The following is a 16310-nucleotide window of genomic DNA, read 5'->3' as shown; positions in this document are numbered from 1 at the left end:
TCTCTACAATATGAGCTCGTATACAACTTGCACAGCTTTTACGATAAGGTAGGAATCCTGGATATGGTCTACAGAATCAGAAACACAGCCCAGCCCACAAAACTCAATTCAACTCTAACAGCGGCGAGGCAAGCGGAGTCTCCATCCCAGGGAGGGGGCTCTCCTGGCGGCAGTGGCTGAGCTCGTACTCCGAGAGACCCCCACACAAAATGGGGCTGGGTCTCGACGAGCGTCCCGTTTTTATCTGGTCAGATCTGACTGTAGGCACTCTAGAAGCTTCTCTGCACCCCCCACACTGGCTGCGGGTGCCCCTGAAGCCTTACCCTGGCCGCTGGCGCCCAGCGGCTCGGCACTCCCCTCTCCCAATGGCCCAGGAGCCAGGGTGCTCCGGGCCAAACAAAAGAAGCTGTTAGCCTCAAGTAGCAGAGAAAAGGGGGAGATGTGCCATCCTGAAGGAGGGAGGGGGGTTTGCATTCTGCCACACAGTGCTGGGGTGCTGCCTGCCCTGCCAAGCTCTGCCCCTCCACCCAAAGCCCTGCCAGCTCCCCCTCCCCGAGGCTGCCCCCTCCTTGTCCCCTCTCCTCCTTCCCCCCAGCCCCTCAGGGCGTCCCCAGCTGCTGACAGGGTTCCCCAGAGCATTCTGCCCCCATCTCCCCATGGAGCTCCCCAAAAGGCAGAGCTTGGGCTCCCCAAGGACCTGTCTCCAAGCCTGGGCTGGCAGCAGCTGCTCAGAGCCAACAGAGAAAGCACAAACCAGCACGTCAGGGCAGGGCTCAGAGCTCCAGCACCCCCGGGACCCCCCAGAGCCAAGACCCCTCTGGCCACCACCTCGCCTGTCCCAGCCCCGCTCTCCTGGCAGCAGAGGGAGCAAGGCCACCCCCGATGGCCTTCAAACAACATGAGCCACGGACTCGCTTCTGATTTTTAACATCTTGTTTAGACAGGTTAAATAAAACTAAAATCAGGTGGCAGTTCATGGCAGATGCAGAAAACCACCTGAAGGGAGGAAATTCAAAGCAAAGGCTGCAAGTTTGGGGTGTTTTTTTCTGTTTGGTCGGGTTTGTTTGCCTCTCTGTGCCCAAGGAACCTGCGTGTTTGGGAGCAGAGGGCATGGAAATCCTGTGCGCAGTGCTGCAAGAGCCGGGGACTTTGCTACAGGGAAATTAAAGGCAATGAGCTCCCCCAGCAGCGCCAGAAACCCTGACCAGGGCAGGTCCAGCCCCTCAGCAGCTCCTCTGAGCGCTTTGCAAAGTTTCATGGCAGCAGCAGTTTAATTGCAGCAGCAAGTCCCTGGGGAAATGTCACCCCACAGGCGTGTGTCCCTGAGCACAGGGGGCTGCCACGCCAGGATCAAAGTGCTGTCCTGTCCTTGTCCCTAAAATGGATGCAGGTCCGCAGCACACTGGCCTGTGCCCTGCAGGGATGTGACATGCACTCAGCCACAGGGCCTGAGGCCACTGGGTTGGGCTCCCATGGCACCACCCCCTGGTGGCACCATCCCCTGGTGGCGCCATCCCCCCGTGGCACCATCCCCTGGTGGCGCCACCAAGACCAGCACGGCGCTCACTCTTGGGCTCCGTGAGGGTGGCCGGGACAGTGAGTTCGCCCACCCAAGGGAGGTCAGAGCTCAGCTGAAGGCAGGAGGTGGGTGACGGCAGTGGGGCTGGAGGGACAGCGGGGCTGGGGGCATTTGGCAGGGCAGAGCAAGGCCCATGGGGAGGACGTGGCACAGGAGAGGGTGCTGGGAGCTGGGGGTGCTGGGAGCAGCAGGGGGTCCCAGTGAGTGTGGGGGGCACAGGGTGCAGGTGGGATGTGCGGGGCAGGGGGTGCGGTGGGTGCTGGAGATGCTGGTGGGTGCGGGAGGTGCCGGTGGGTGCGGGAGGTGCCGGTGGGTGCGGGAGATGCCGGTGGGTGCGGGAGGTGCCGGTGGGTGCTGGAGATGCCGCTGAGGCACTGCACCACCGCGTTCATGCAGCAGGTGTTCCCGTGGTTCCGCAGCCCCTGCGCGCTCATGGCCCCGGGCGGGCGCTGGGCACCCCCCGCCGCCGGTGCCGGTGCCGCTGCGGGGCCGGAGGGGCCGGCCGGGCGGTTTTGTGCGCGGCCGGCTCCTCCCCCGGCCGGGCTGGGGCTGCGAGCGGGGAGAGGGACGGGAGGAGGAGGACGAGGACGAGGAGGACGAGGGAGCGGGAGCGGGGGCTGCCCCGGTGTCCCCAGCATCACCGCGGGTACCCCAGCCTGATGTCCCCAGCATCACCCCAGGGTGTCACAGCATCGCTGTGGGGTGCCCTGATCCTGCCACCTCAGGGTGCTCTTAGCTGGGACAGTGGCACAGTGGCCACCTCTGCACCCTCCACACTGAGGTTTTGAGACCTAACGAAGCTCCCTCCACAAAGAGCCACAGAACAAGGGTGGCCACCCCAGCGCTGGCACAGCCCGGAGGCTTTGGCTGCCTCCTGCCCACCCCACACCAGCTGGCCCCATGTGTGGGTGCTCGTTTGGGGTCCGGCAGAGCTTGGCTGGGGAGGGACAGTGTCACCTTCCCCCCGCCGCAGGGATCAGCCCCTGAGCCTTCCCTATGTGCCCGGGGGGACACAGGATGGCTGAGGCCACTGGGTCAGCTCCTCCTCCCCACCTGCAGCGCCGCCAGCAGGGGAAACCCACTCTGGTTCTGACAAGCAGTTTTCAACCGGATCAGTCCCATGGTCCAGCTGGATCCGTCCCACAGCACCACGCATGTGGCACCGGCTGTTTCTGCAGCAACTCCCCTGGACGGCAACCCGGTGGCAACGTGTGGTTCTTCACACAGCTCTGAGAGACTCGCAGCCCCAACCAAGTCCAGCTGTGTGAGGCTGGGACCCGCCTGTCTGTGCCAACAACCTGGAGGTGAACCCTGGCCCGGGTTGCTTTGACAGCTGCCAGCACTGCTGAGTTAACAGCCCCAGCGCTGCCCTGTGCCCGGGAGCCTGGGCACATCTCGGGCAGAGCTGTCCTTAACCAGGGCCAAGGGGCTGGCAAGGGATGGAGTGGGAAGGAGGTCCCTGTGCCAGGCACGGGTGCCACTGAGTGTCACCTCGCTGCAGGGCAGGGGGTGTTGCAGAGGCCCCATTGCGGCGTGTGGCTCTTCTCTCCCCGGGGAGCTGCAGAGGCTGATGATGATGTTGGGGGGGCTCCCAGGGGATCTGAGCTTGGCTGTGGGTGCTGCGGACTCTCTTCCATCCCTGCATCTGCCTTTCCCCCCGGAAGGGACAGCTGTGCCAGGCAGGCTCTGCAGCGCCTTCCCTGCCCCACAGACACCCTGGGCATGGGGATGTGCTGCAAGCCTGGCCCTGGATGCAGCTGGAGGTGATGTGGGTTCCGAAGAGATGGGGCAAAGTGGTGGAGGAAGGGCCAGGTGGTGCTGCTGGATGTCACAATCCCTCCTCCCATGGGGCAGGGTGTTGGTGGCAGGGACACAGTGACCTCCCCGGGGATGCCAGGCTGGTGGCCGCCAGCGGAACCTGAGCGGGGCTTAATGCTGGATTGAGTGGAACCAGAAATCCAAAGCAGTTTGTCAATGAAAGCAGGAAAAGCCTGAAGAAAAAGCGAGGGGAGCCGGACAGTGAAAGATGCAGGAGCCAGACTGAGAGATCAGAAACCAGCATTTGTTGGAAGGAGGTTGGTAGAAAGCAAGACCCGATGAACACAGGAAAGGGAAATAGTCTAAAATGCGACAGTGAAACAGGCACGTCCCAAAACTCCAAACCTGCCTGAATTAGGAAGTGTTAGATAACGCCAGTGGCTCTGCCGGGTCCCCAGCAATGTGCCACAAAGTGCAGCAGGTAACAGCAGCGAGAGCCTCTGAACGCCCTGCCACGCTGATGCGGGGAAGAAAACCAGCTCCCATCAGCCAAGGACCTAAAACCCTGCTGGGGTTCTTCTTGAGCAGCATCTTCCCAAGCGCCGGGGCGCAGGCAGCGATTCCTTTCTGACAGGTACCGCCAGTCCATTCCAATCCAAAGCGTTTGCAGGTTGGAGCGAGCGCCAGGAATGCTCGCTATGCTGATCTGCCTTTCAACAATATCGTGTGTGCGACCTTCCCCCTTCAAACCGTTCTGAACGCGATGCCTTCCTGTTCAGGCTGAATCCAACATCCATCGGCGCTGCAGCATGCTGCAGACTTGGGAGCAAATTTGGGGTGGGGAAAATGAAAACGTCCAATGCAAGCAGGGGGGGAAAACGCTTGCTCGCTATTCTGGAAAATTCCGTGTTGTTATGGCACGAACTGTCCCGGTGCCTCGGGCACCAGACAGCTGGGATGGATATTAAAGACACGGAGAGTTTTGGTTTGATCAGGGAGACACGGTGACAGGACAGTGTTGGAAACGTCTCCTCTGCCTGGGCAAGAGTCTCTGCCCCAGGGAGGCACTTGGGTGTCAGGATAAGCTCAAGAGAAAAGCCTGAGCAGGTCTGAGCTGAGCTGTTCCAGGCCCGGCAGAAATCCATTGTCATGCTGCCAATCACAATAACAATAAAAACAAAGGGAAAACGTGGTCCCCACTGTCTGGGCTTTGCCATCGGACAATGTTTTCTGTATTGGAGCCGCTCCCGTCCCTTGGCACAGGCTGGAACACCCGTGCGGCCGAGGGGAAATGTGCTTTCAGACACCCCGTCCCACTGCCGCGGGTTGTACCCGGGGCTGAGCTGGGGAGAACCGGTGGGGCTGGGAGACTGGGCATGGTCCAGCTCTGCCTGTGCGCTGCCTGTGCGCTGCCTGTGCGCTGCCTGTGCGCTGCCCGTGCGCTGCCTGCTCCGCTGTCTACACGCCTGTCTGCACCACTGCCTGCACTGCTGTCTGCACTAAACACAGCAGACTGAATTGAAACAACAAGTTATTCATTAAATAAGAGACAGGAGAGTGCAGAGAAGAGAGAGACCATGTGAAAGCAAGAGAGAGCCCACAAATGAGTAGACGTACAAGGCAGATGATGCTGAGACGGGCAGGAAAGGCGGCAGGAACAACGCAAACTGTTACAACAACTGCCAAGGTGATTTTCGGAAGTGATGAATCCAAAACAAACAGCACATTCTTAGCTCCCCTGAAAAAAATTGCGCTAGAAAGGGTATCTAAGGACCTGGTAAATGCATACCAGGGAGTAGAAATATACTGTTTACTCTAAGAGAACAAACGATTGACAACAAACTGAGTGGTAAGAAAAGAGCATTTCCAGGGCCGGCCGGGGAAGCAGCAGCCCAGCAGCTCCGGCACCGGCTGTCAGCCCGAGCTGGGCTATTTCCAGATGAGGACGGCACCGTCCGCGCTCACGCTCACCATGTACTTGTTCGCGTGGCAGATCTTGAGGCGGGTGACGTTGCCACTGTGGCCCACTCCCACGTGAGTCACCGTGCCCTCCTTATAGTCCCACAGCTCCACCAGATGGTCATCACCACCTGCGTCAGGCACAGAGGAAGAACAAACGATTACAATGACAGGACAAGGGGTAATGGGACCAAGCTGGAACACAAGAGGTTCCACTTAAATTTGAGAAGAAACTTCTCAGTGAGGGTGCCAGAGCACTGAACAGGCTGCCCAGGCGGGTGTGGAGTCTCCTTCTCTGCAGACATTCAAAACCCGCCTGGACATGTTCCTGTGCGACCTCACCTGGGCGTTCCTGCTCCATGGGGGGATTGGACTGGATGATCTTCTGAGGTCCCTTCCCATCCCAAACATAGTGTGATACTGTGATACACCGAGTTCTGCTCCTTTTTGTTCCCCGCTCCCAGGCAGGGGAACGCTTCGGTGTTCCTAGGAAGAGCAGGATATGTTTTCTTGGGCATTATGGCAAAAACTGCTTCTGTTCTGCTGGGGTCAGTGTCCAGTGAAGGGCTCAGGACCTTCACCAGCAGATCCCAGTGAGCTACAGCAGCATCTTCCCAGTCTGAACTACAGCCTGAACCACAGTATTTTTCTTCGGTGATTCGTGTTCTTTTCCCCTTTAGCTGACCCCTTTTTTTCAGCTTTTTCGCACTGTACTGAGATCCTTGGTTCACTGCCTTGCTTTTCCTGGTCTTAAGACGACCTCCTTTCTCCAGCTCCAACCACGCACTCACCTGTGACAAAGGACGCCCCGTCCGATGTGATGTCCATCCCGTTGATGGAGCTCGACAGAGAGCCTTGCACTTCTCTGATTGCGGAGCCATCGAGCACTTCCCAGTACACAATCTAGAGAGCAGAGCAGAGCGGGGCGCTCAGCTGGCCGTGAGCAGCACACGGGTTTCAGCACCGCCCTGGGACACAACCTGCTGTGCAGGGACAGGAGTTTCACCCCAGAACCAGCGCCAGACCGTGTGTTGTGCACTGCAGAGTTCCTGCAGCTTTGCTCACCTTTCTGTCTGTTCCACTGGTGATTATTTGGTACTCTCCGCGATGGTAACACACGCATTTGAACAATGTGTTGTCTAGGATCGTTTGTTTTCTCACGTAACGCCTGCAAAACACCCCAAAATGAGACAGAGCAACAGCGTCAAAACCCAAACTTTGCCTGCCTGGAATGTCTCTGCCTGTGCTGTACATCAGATCTCTCTCCTTGGATATTCTCAGGCACTGCTCTGAGTTCAGGGTTCCATGAAGCCCGTTAGGCTATCAGTTCTGTTTCCATCACAGCTGCCCTGTAGGACTCTTGATCTGCTGTCGTACGAAATGAAATGTTTAAACCCAGAATGCTTTCCAGGTGCTGTTCCCTATGCCAAGGTGTCCTCGGCCTTACCCCAGTGCAGAAAGTCTGCAGATCCACAAGAGCTCGACACAAGTCACAAAGTTCTGGAAAACAGAGCTAGTGGCAAACTTGGGAACTCACCCGCTCCACCTTGGCCAAGCAGGATCCCGCACAGGAAAACAACCGCAGACAAAGGTTTGTCTGAGCTTTTCTGAAAAGCTTCTCGAACTGGAGGTTCTACATTCCCTGACCCGATTGTTCTTTCTAGAAGTTTTTATCTCTTAATGCTCTTTATCCCCTCCTCCTCGCTCTGTGGTGTCCCAAACCGGGCACAGTGACCCTACAGATATTACCAGCACTCCAAGTGCCTTCGCAATACTAATCTGTCGCCTTACTCAAGATCCCAGATGACGCACGTTCCGTCCAGGCTGGCTGTGACACCCTCTTTGTCGTTCTTATTAGTCTTGATGCAGGACACGGCACCTCTGTGCTCCTTCAGAACTCCCCTCAGCTTCTGGGTTTTCTCACCAATATTCCAGATCCTCACCTGAAAATCAGCAACACACATCTGCTCTGGTACCAGCTGGTCCTGCCGGAGCTCAGGAGGAGCTTTCCTGAACTCTGCCTTTCTCTGCCAACACGTACAGCAGCTCAGTCCCAACCGTCTCCGTTGGCCTGTGGGTTATTGGTGCAGCTGACCTGTGAAGCTCAACTGAGTTCTCCACAGTGTAATCCACTTGCTTCAGGAATTCGTGGCCATCAACCCCAGGCCTTGGTTTTGCCAAGTGCCCGCTCTCCCATGCTTCATTTTACACAGTTCTTGATCAGGAAAAACCACCCAGTCCACGATCTATTGCCAGTGGTGCTTTCAAGATCAAAGCACAAAGCTGCTGCAATGGAATAGAAAGGAGCTACCCGCTATTTGTCCTACAGAGAATGCCAGGAAGGAAATACAAAACAGCTCTTTAAAGCTTCGATGTGAAACACGTGCCTGAAAGCACCTCTTTTCCCTGTGCTGGTAACAGCCAAAATCTTTCTGCTTTGAGGCCTTGATCCTTCACACCTTGCATGTCCTGTCCCACTAGTGCCAAACATTGCAATGTCTGTTCACCTCGACATTCCTCTAAGGCCAAATCCCAGGGAAAATTTAGACATTTAGACACGGGCATCAAAGGCAGAGAAGAGCTGACCTTCCACGCTTTCGAGGCTGATGCCGAGTTCCCGAAGGGATCTGGATGTCCAGTTGCCACTTGCTCAAAGCTCAGAGCATCCCGATCCCTTCAGCACCCCTGAAGTCACAGCTTCCTGAGGACTGATTCTGACAGAACCATTAGCACCGCAGAGCAGCTTTTTTGTGTTCCCAACGAGTACTGCAAGTGCGCCCCTGCGGTTCTCCTTTCTGCTTAACCAACCTTTAGTTGTAATTCTGTCTCAGCTGCACAAATACAGCCAAATAGAGGGGAGAGACAAATGAACAAAAAGGATTAAGAGCATATTCTGCATTAGAAGGATTTCCAAAACTGCCATGCCAGAAGAAATCGGGGCACTGTTTTACATGATGCCCTCTGAGAACAACAGCACATCTCAAAAGCTGATATCTTTGAACTCAGTCCTTGGCTCAAGCGGCAGCTCAGAACAGCTCCCGTTCTGACTGAGCACTTCCAGGCAATTCGCAGGCCCTGTGATGAGTGCACGAAGCTGCTCCAGGTTTTGAAGCACAAATTACCTGCCCGTCACCTCCTCCGCTAATGATCTGTTTGCAGTCGCTGGTCGCAGCAATTGCCGTCACTCCCAGGTTATGGGCGTTGTTGATCTCGTACATTGGCTCTCCCGTAGCGGGCACGAAGGCGCGGATTTTCCCGTCATTCCAAGCTGATGAACAGAAAGAAAGAGACTGCCCGGGCGCACAGACTTTCCTCACACTGTTGTCGCTCTTTCCTTTCCAAACCAACCCCTTTTTATAAAGAAGTTCCCACATAAGGCCCACGCTGTTAGATCACCAGCATACCCGTGAAAACCACTGTACTGCAGATGAGCCCGCAGAGCTACGGTCCCAAACACACTGTTGAAATGTAATTGCTTTTGGATTCTGGCTGTGGACAAAGTGGTTTGGTAACCATGGGGAGGCTGCACGGCTGCTCCAGGACTGCAGGAGTCCCTGTGTCAGCAACTTGCACGTGGCGATGGACGGCGGCTTTCTGCAAATGTGCTCTACCTACATCACAGGTGAAGCTGCTGCACACGACAAGGTTGATATTTTAGAATTAGGTAATTTAAATAAGACTGAACCGCATTCTGGATTGCCGGAATTCACTGATCCAAAGCAAGGTCTCCAGCCCTTGCCTTCTACCCTCACCGCAACTGCAGCACCAGGACAGCGGGGCTGCCAGCAAAGTCCATCGGACCAGCTGCCAGCAAAGAGGCCTTTGGGTGTCGCCACGAACTCCATTTAAACGCTTTCCCAATTTAATCTTCTCTTCGTTTTAACATACTGATGTTTATTAAGTTGAGCAACCACGGCTCTGGACTGACCATCACCTGAAACGATGACCATGCCGTCCCTTGTCACCTCGACCGCGTGGCGGGTGACGTTGGGGACGGTGATTCGCAGCCGCTCCAGACGTTCCGGCGTGTACCACACTCGAATGTCGTTTGTGGAGCAGGTAACGAACAAGTCCGAATGTCCCCTGGAGAGTTCAGAGAGGAGAGGTAACGAGGAGGGGCACACAGAAACGCTCCTTGCTTTGTCACAGCTCAAATCAGCCTCCAAAGCTCGGCTTTGCTAACCTGCAGCTGGGATCTGCCCCACAGGGATCCCCATGGCTAAGACAAAGGCCTTTTTTGGAGGATCACCTTTCTCACATGAAATTCCCCTGGTTTGGGTTCTCTTCAAAGATTCATTTTAAGGAACAGTTAAAGGGAAACTAAAAGAACTCTTTCTGCTGAAGCTGTGACGTTTATTCCCCATATTCAATCTCTAAACAACTTCATGCGTTATATAGAATAGACACAAAAGTGGGTGTAAAAGTGCTGACTGCCCAGGTTTAACATCAGCCACTAACAGCAGCCTCACATTGTGAAGATGTCATTTGTTATCTTGCTTACTGGATGATTCCCATTCAACAGCGCTGAAGGCAATAGAAATGATGGCAAAGTCTGTTCATAATATATTTGTTATAAATGTTGGAATAAAACAAGACCTGCAGCATTTCAAAAGCCATGGGACACAGTGCTTTGAAATAAGCTCTAAGCCACTCGTCCTAGGGATGCAACAGAAAGTGACATCTAGAAAGGTACCGCGAGCTTTTGTTCAACAGCACCATCAATGCCCAGAAAGATGAACCAGGACAGAGAAAACCAGCACAACACAAGTGTGGCCTGTTTCAAGCCCAGCTTGCACGGGTGCTTTATCAACCAGGATAACATCAGCAAGTGAAGGATTCTGAAATAAGCCAGAGCAGGGAAATTAAGCCCGTATTTCCCCATCAGCAATAGGCTTTGTTCAAGAGCAGGCAACAGATAAGAAGTTCAAACATCTACGCAAGGATGTAGTCCTGTAGTCCTTACAGTCAGCACTAATGGCTGTGACACAGGCGTGTCAATCAGCGGTATCAGTAGCACATCACCCTAAAGCTCCACCTGATTTTCTCATTAAATGAGAAGATGTGGGTTTGAGGCTTGCGGCAGGCAGGGAGGAGCGCTTCCTGCACCCTGCACTCCCTGCACCTCGGTGACATCTGATCCTTTGTGCTGGGCCGAGAAGCGAAGCAATAAAAATACGCCAAAAATGTTCATTTGCATCAAAATCCCATTTTCCATCTGGAGAGATGATCCACTGTGGGTTTAAAAAAACAAAAGAAAGAGTCACGATGCTACTACCCAGGAAGGGAACATTTGCTGTGCGTTCACAAGACAAATACAGAGCGACCCTGGGACAAAAGGGGGAGGCTGCCATCCCTGCCGCTGCCCAAACATCAATAATTCAGGTCTTTTTACTTATCATCCTTTCTGCAGATCAGTGATTTTTCCAGTGCTCCAACTGAACTGCTGCCTTCTGCTTTGAAGCAGCTGCTCACCGTCCCCCCGGCGTTTTTTGGGCAGGTGACAGCATCGCCCGTATCAATCATCCCAACAGATGGTACCAGGCTCTGGGTTCCTGTGGTAAAAGCTGCGCACACAGGCACCCTGACCTCAGCGGCAGCTCCTCAAGCTTCTGCACCAGCCAAATACAGCCCAGCCCGTGATACTCACTCAGGAAAAACAATGTCGTTGACGGCTTCGGTGTGACAGACGGCGACCAGCTCCTCTTTAAATGTAGCGTAGGCACTGCGGTGCATCTGGCCTTTATTTGTCCCTAGAAAGAACTGGTCGTCCCGACCTCTACACGTCAGGGAAGTGACAGCACCTTCAACTCGCATTCTCCTGTGCAAAGAAAGCAAAGGTTTGGCCATACATTGACCTCGAGGAACTTTCATTTTCCAGCTTCTCGAGAATTCGACTGTCGCTGTTTCCCCAAAAAGCTCCGCACTAGGCTGTGATATCAAGACGCAAGAGCATGGGCAGGACTAACATTCCATTCCCAGTCACGTTTCCTACTTCCCATGATCTTGCCCGTCCCACCTGCTGCTCTGCCAGGGCTGGCACAGGCAGCGCTTTGGAGACTTGATTTCCTGCACCAGGGCCTAAGGTAACAACAGCTTTGTTGATATTCTTGCTCAAGTGCACTTCAATATCCCACTTTCAAGGATATTTCCAGACAGTTTAGACCTTCTGGGAATAGTTTCAGTCGTACAAAGCTAAGCTTGCAGAACTGTACACTTGAAGGGGATATTCAAGCAATGCCAAATGAGTAGGTGTGAGCCCAATTTTCAAATCACGTATGGGGAAATGACGCCTGCAGCTTTCTATCTGGTATGCAGAAAAAAGCCTTGCAAATACTCCAGCACTTCCAGACACGTGCCTATCAAATTAGCAGAGCCCTGCTTTACAATCCCATGACCCCCAACAAACCCTTTTGGAGATGGCAACTACTACTCTTTCTCACCCGGCGTAAATAAGCATCATTCTATTGACTTCAACAAATCTGTCTGGCTTGGCATCAATTTAGGATCTGACTCCTACTGCTCCAAAGGAAACAACAGTCATTTCCAAGGAAGGATCAGAGGGCACTTCCCTGCAAACGCACGCAGTCACTTTCAGTTTGCTCCAACCTCATGACGCTGGAACCAGACCGTGTATTGTGTCTGCAGGGCTGAAAAACTGAGACTGACTTGGATTATGCCTTTCCATAGAAATGATTGGTTCTCATACCGTGACCCTTTTGGAGGAATTGTCACCTCTCCCCTCCTGATTCTTCCATCTACAAACTCACTTCTTTACTTGGCAGTCTGAGCCTGTACAGAGAGCTACAGTCCCTTCTCCGGTGCCGACTATTAAACCTCCTGTCTTCGGCAAAAGCAAAGCTGTGACTCCCTAGGAGAAAACAGGATGAAAACGCAATCGGATGGGAGCAGAGGCTCCTTGCTGCTGCAGCCACGCTGAACAGCACAACGGAGTCTCTACCGGGCTCCCGACGGCGGTGCTTATCTCACTCCAATATGGCTTTGTCAGCATTTTGTCACTGACCTGGGCTGAAGAGTGGCTCTCTAGAGGGAGAAGGGAGAAAAGAGTTATTAATTGCAGGTCTATATGAACTAATACAGTACGAGGAGCGAGCAAACAGCATTATCTTGGATTCTTCAGAGCAGCTGGGACCACGTACAGAGCCTGACCTCATCGCAGCAAGCGATACCCACATCGTGGAGCGGCACTCGCGCTTTTCCTTCCGCGTGTCCTTCATCCAACAGCCACGAAAACAACAGAGGATACAACTCAGCTTCAATGGTCTTTCCTACAGCTCTTTTTAGGATGATCCTCTGCGTCTCAGGCCTCTCTCTCTGCCTGAAAGATGCAATCCCATCTCCCACCTATTAGGAATCAAATACGTTTGTCACAGGAAAGCTTTGGAAATGAGTCAGCCCATGGTCAACACGGGTTTCTGCTGTTACTGAGCAGAGCAGATCAACGGGAGGCCAGCCACTGGAAAAGGAGAAATGCTGTTCGGTGGATAAAGTACCAGGCTACAGGAAAAAAATGCATGACAACAAAAACAACAAAAAACACCCAAACAAATGAAAACAGTCCTCAGCCTTCCACAAAATACAAGTGTAAGAAGAGTCAGATCTGCTTCAGTTCTGCCACCTGTGAAGTAATATTACTGTTCCATGTACAACAGATTAATTCTTGAAAATCACCAAGAGACTCCAAGATAGGCTGCCAGAGGAGTGAAATGACTTCTGTGGGGTTAAATCACAGTATCACAGTATGTTTGGGATGGGAAGGGACCTCAGAAGATCATCCAGTCCAATCCCCCCATGGAGCAGGAACGCCCAGGTGAGGTCGCACAGGAACATGTCCAGGCGGGTTTTGAATGTCTCCAGGGAAGGAGACTCCACACCCCCCTGGGCAGCCTGTTCAGTGCTCTGGCACCCTCACTGAGAAGAAGTTTCTTCTCAAATTTAAGTGGAACCTCTTGTGTTACAGCTTGGTCCCATTACCCCTTGTCCTGTCATTGTTTGCCACTGAGAAGAGCCTGGCTCTATCCTCACGGCACTCACCTTTTATATATTTATAGACATTAATAAGGTCCCCCCTTAGCCTCCTCTTCTCCAAACTAGAGAGACCCAGCTCCCTCCGCCTTTCTTCATAAGGGAGGTGCTCCACTCCCTTCAGCATCTTTGTTGCCCTACGCTGGACTCTCCTGATATTCTAACTTGGGAAAATATCCCTACGAGCTTGGGCGAACTTCTGCATGAGTGAAATGGAAAGGACAAAACCATGAAATAAAGGAGCTTTATGCCACCAAACTGGAACTGAAAACGAAGTTCCCGTCCCAGAGGCGCCTGCAGAACCTGTGGCCGGCGGCTGTTCCGCCCAGACAGACCCGCAGGGACGGGCAGGAGCCGTTGGACTGACACCGTAAGTCACAGTCCAGACTCCAGCAGCATTTGCCGCTCCCAGGTTCATAAGCACCATTGCCAGCCCTTGGGATCCCACCAGCAGGTTCGCAACGTTCAGATTGTTTCTCCTTTAAGCCCGAGCCATTATGGGAAAACAACAATTTCTGTTTGGTGGTGGCTCTTCGGGGAAAAACAATGCCCAGCTCCAGCATTTAGTGTTGTGAAAGCACCAAGAAGTCAATTCTCAAAGAGCGACCAAGAGGCGACTCAGAGTAATTCTGTATTTATTCCCCAGGAAGAAACCCCTGTCGTGGGCTTGACTTGTGACTGGGGGACACACACAGATGTCGCTGCTTTAGGATTCAAAGTCTGACATCTAAGCAGCATCCCAGCCTTCCTGTGCTTCTCAAGCATTAATCTGGCCTAAGCCCGGGAAATGTTCAGCATTTAACACCTTCAGAGGGTTTAGAAAAACCAAAGCCACAAAGTGTTGGTTTTGTTCGCGGAAAGGACTGAAGGTCTAAGGAAGGAGAGAGAAGAAGTGAAGAAAGAAGAGAAAACAAAATGGACATCTGAGCTGTTTAGACCCAGAAAGGACACGGAAAAAGCCACAGGCGAGGTCTGATGAATCTGGGAAAATTCCTTTGCTTCGATTATCCACGCAAATAGAAGCAATTGGTTGTTTTTAAAGGCTTGCTTATACGTTTTAAAGGAAAAAAACCCAAATCACCATAAGCGTTACTGTGCATTCCAGCGCTGGCAATGCAGGCAGCCTCACACCTACCTACGCATCGGCTTAAAGACGATTTAACTTGAGGATCAAATAACCATGGGCTGCAGAAAAGAACCTGACACACACTCTCCCGCTCTGTGATTCACCAGCACTGAGTTCCCCGTTCGCCGGCTCCAGCAGCAGCACATCCGCAGTCTCCTGATGGGTGACAAACACGACCTGCGGAGAGGATCTTCTGCCACATTCTCACAGCAGCAGCGGCGCCGGGTTTCGTGCAAATATTCTCAGCAAACGCACAAGAACAAAGGGATTCTTTTGCATTAGAAAGACGATCCACAAGCAGAGCGGTTTCTGAGCAATGCTTCTGGAAACTTCCTCCGAGGCGCTGGCAGTGTTTGGCGAGTCCCCTGTTATCACGGGCCCATCACCTGGCTGCTGAGCTCCTGGTCTGCGGTTTTGCCTGTAAAATCTTCCACCTCAGACGCCCTTTGGGTTCAGCGTTATGGCAGGTGGCAGCATTACAAATGCAACCTATGACTACGGAGTTTATCTGATTACAGCTGCCAGTGCTCTTGTAGGTGAAATGCAGAGTCTAACGTAGGAGGTTAAAAATATCTCCATTCATTATTGACTGCTCACCCAAAGAAACCAGCGCTTTCAAGTACGACTATAAATAAAAACCCCATCAGACCTGCAGCCTGCCCGGTCCCTTCCTGCAGGGATTCCTGCTCTTTGTCCCACTCGGATCTCTTGCAAAGTTCTCGAGCGCTCTGTGAACTCTTCCAGCGCATCTCCTGTCGATATTTATTTCTTTTTACAATGCAAATCACTCCAACTACTTCTGAACATGCGTTTGCAATTGTACATCCCTCTTCACATTCCAACGGGTGCCTTACAGCTCCTCAGGCCCGCGGCAGGGAGCAAAATTAATGCTGCTGTTTATTCCAGTCTTTATACACCTTAGAGACAGGCACTTAAACTTCATTCCAGGTAGATGGAAAACAAGTTGCTTCATCATAACAAACTCTTTTGCCACTCCTCTTCAAAACAGAAACCAAGAAATCTTCAGATCGTGTCTATACAATCAACACGTTCTTATGTATCTAAAGGCAAAGTTCCTTTAAGGGTGCCCCACCTTGTTTTCAACAGAATCGCCTCCTCACCCCGCAGTATCTAAACCCTTTACAGATGTGCTCGGCGTGGGGTGGCTGTGGACTCCAGGTTTGCAGTTTCATGCTTTGCCACCGGATCGTAATTCCCCGGTGCAACTGGTGAACATGGGTTGCAGAGGTTTGTTCTCAAACACAGACAGCATTGCAATGCGTGGCTCCGGAGGGGAGAAGTTTTGGTACAAGTGCTAATGCAAGGTACATTTTCAAGAAAGACACACAAGATGTCTTGGTTAGCAACGGGATGGACTAAATTGTGTGGAAACAAGGATGCAAATAGTTTTGTTTTGATAAACGCTGTGGTTTTGACTCGAAAAAACATCTGCAAAATACCTCTTTCGGCACTGGAGGTGAGGCTACAACTGGAAATTTCTGCCATAAAACATGAGATCCTACGTGTGTCCAGCGAGCACTTGTTGACAGTCTAGTGACAAGGCGTGATTTGTGTGCAGAGATGTGCAGGGGGTGGGCGGAAAGGGAATCACAGCACGGAGCTGGGAAAGAGAGCTGGAAAGTATGAGAGGGGATCTGTGGCCGAGGCACTGACAGTAACTGCAGAGAAAAACGTCCCAGCGCCTTCCCAGTGACGGCAGCAACACGGGTTTGCCCTGGTGAATTCCCCTCCTCGGGCACAAGGGAAGCGCATTGGGAAGAGCGAGGGAGAGAGCAAGAGGAGAAGGGGTGACGGGGCTGAGCGCGTCTGACCGAAAAGCCTGTG

At 53.0% G+C, this 16310-nt stretch overlaps 1 protein-coding gene across 1 annotated transcript in view; it reads right to left on the bottom strand.

The window, feature by feature from the left end:
* Positions 1 to 2950: 2950 nt before the first annotated feature.
* Positions 2951 to 16310, bottom strand: part of LOC135577821 (cilia- and flagella-associated protein 52-like) — an 82578-nt gene continuing 69218 nt past the window's right edge. Inside the window, exons 7-14 of the mRNA XM_065047942.1 lie at positions 12064 to 12164; positions 10944 to 11114; positions 9231 to 9379; positions 8419 to 8564; positions 7088 to 7239; positions 6362 to 6464; positions 6088 to 6199; positions 2951 to 5427 (exon numbers count right to left, since the gene is read on the bottom strand). Coding sequence (XP_064904014.1) covers positions 5267 to 5427; positions 6088 to 6199; positions 6362 to 6464; positions 7088 to 7239; positions 8419 to 8564; positions 9231 to 9379; positions 10944 to 11114; positions 12064 to 12164 — 1095 coding nt within the window. The 3' untranslated portion in view covers positions 2951 to 5266. The remainder of the gene's footprint in view (positions 5428 to 6087; positions 6200 to 6361; positions 6465 to 7087; positions 7240 to 8418; positions 8565 to 9230; positions 9380 to 10943; positions 11115 to 12063; positions 12165 to 16310) is intronic.

This window comes from Columba livia, unplaced genomic scaffold (genome assembly GCF_036013475.1).
Source record: "Columba livia isolate bColLiv1 breed racing homer unplaced genomic scaffold, bColLiv1.pat.W.v2 Scaffold_141, whole genome shotgun sequence".
Taxonomy (NCBI): Eukaryota; Metazoa; Chordata; class Aves; order Columbiformes; family Columbidae; genus Columba; species Columba livia.
Note: the sequence above shows the minus strand (reverse complement) of the source record. Positions and strands in the feature narration are given on the sequence as shown.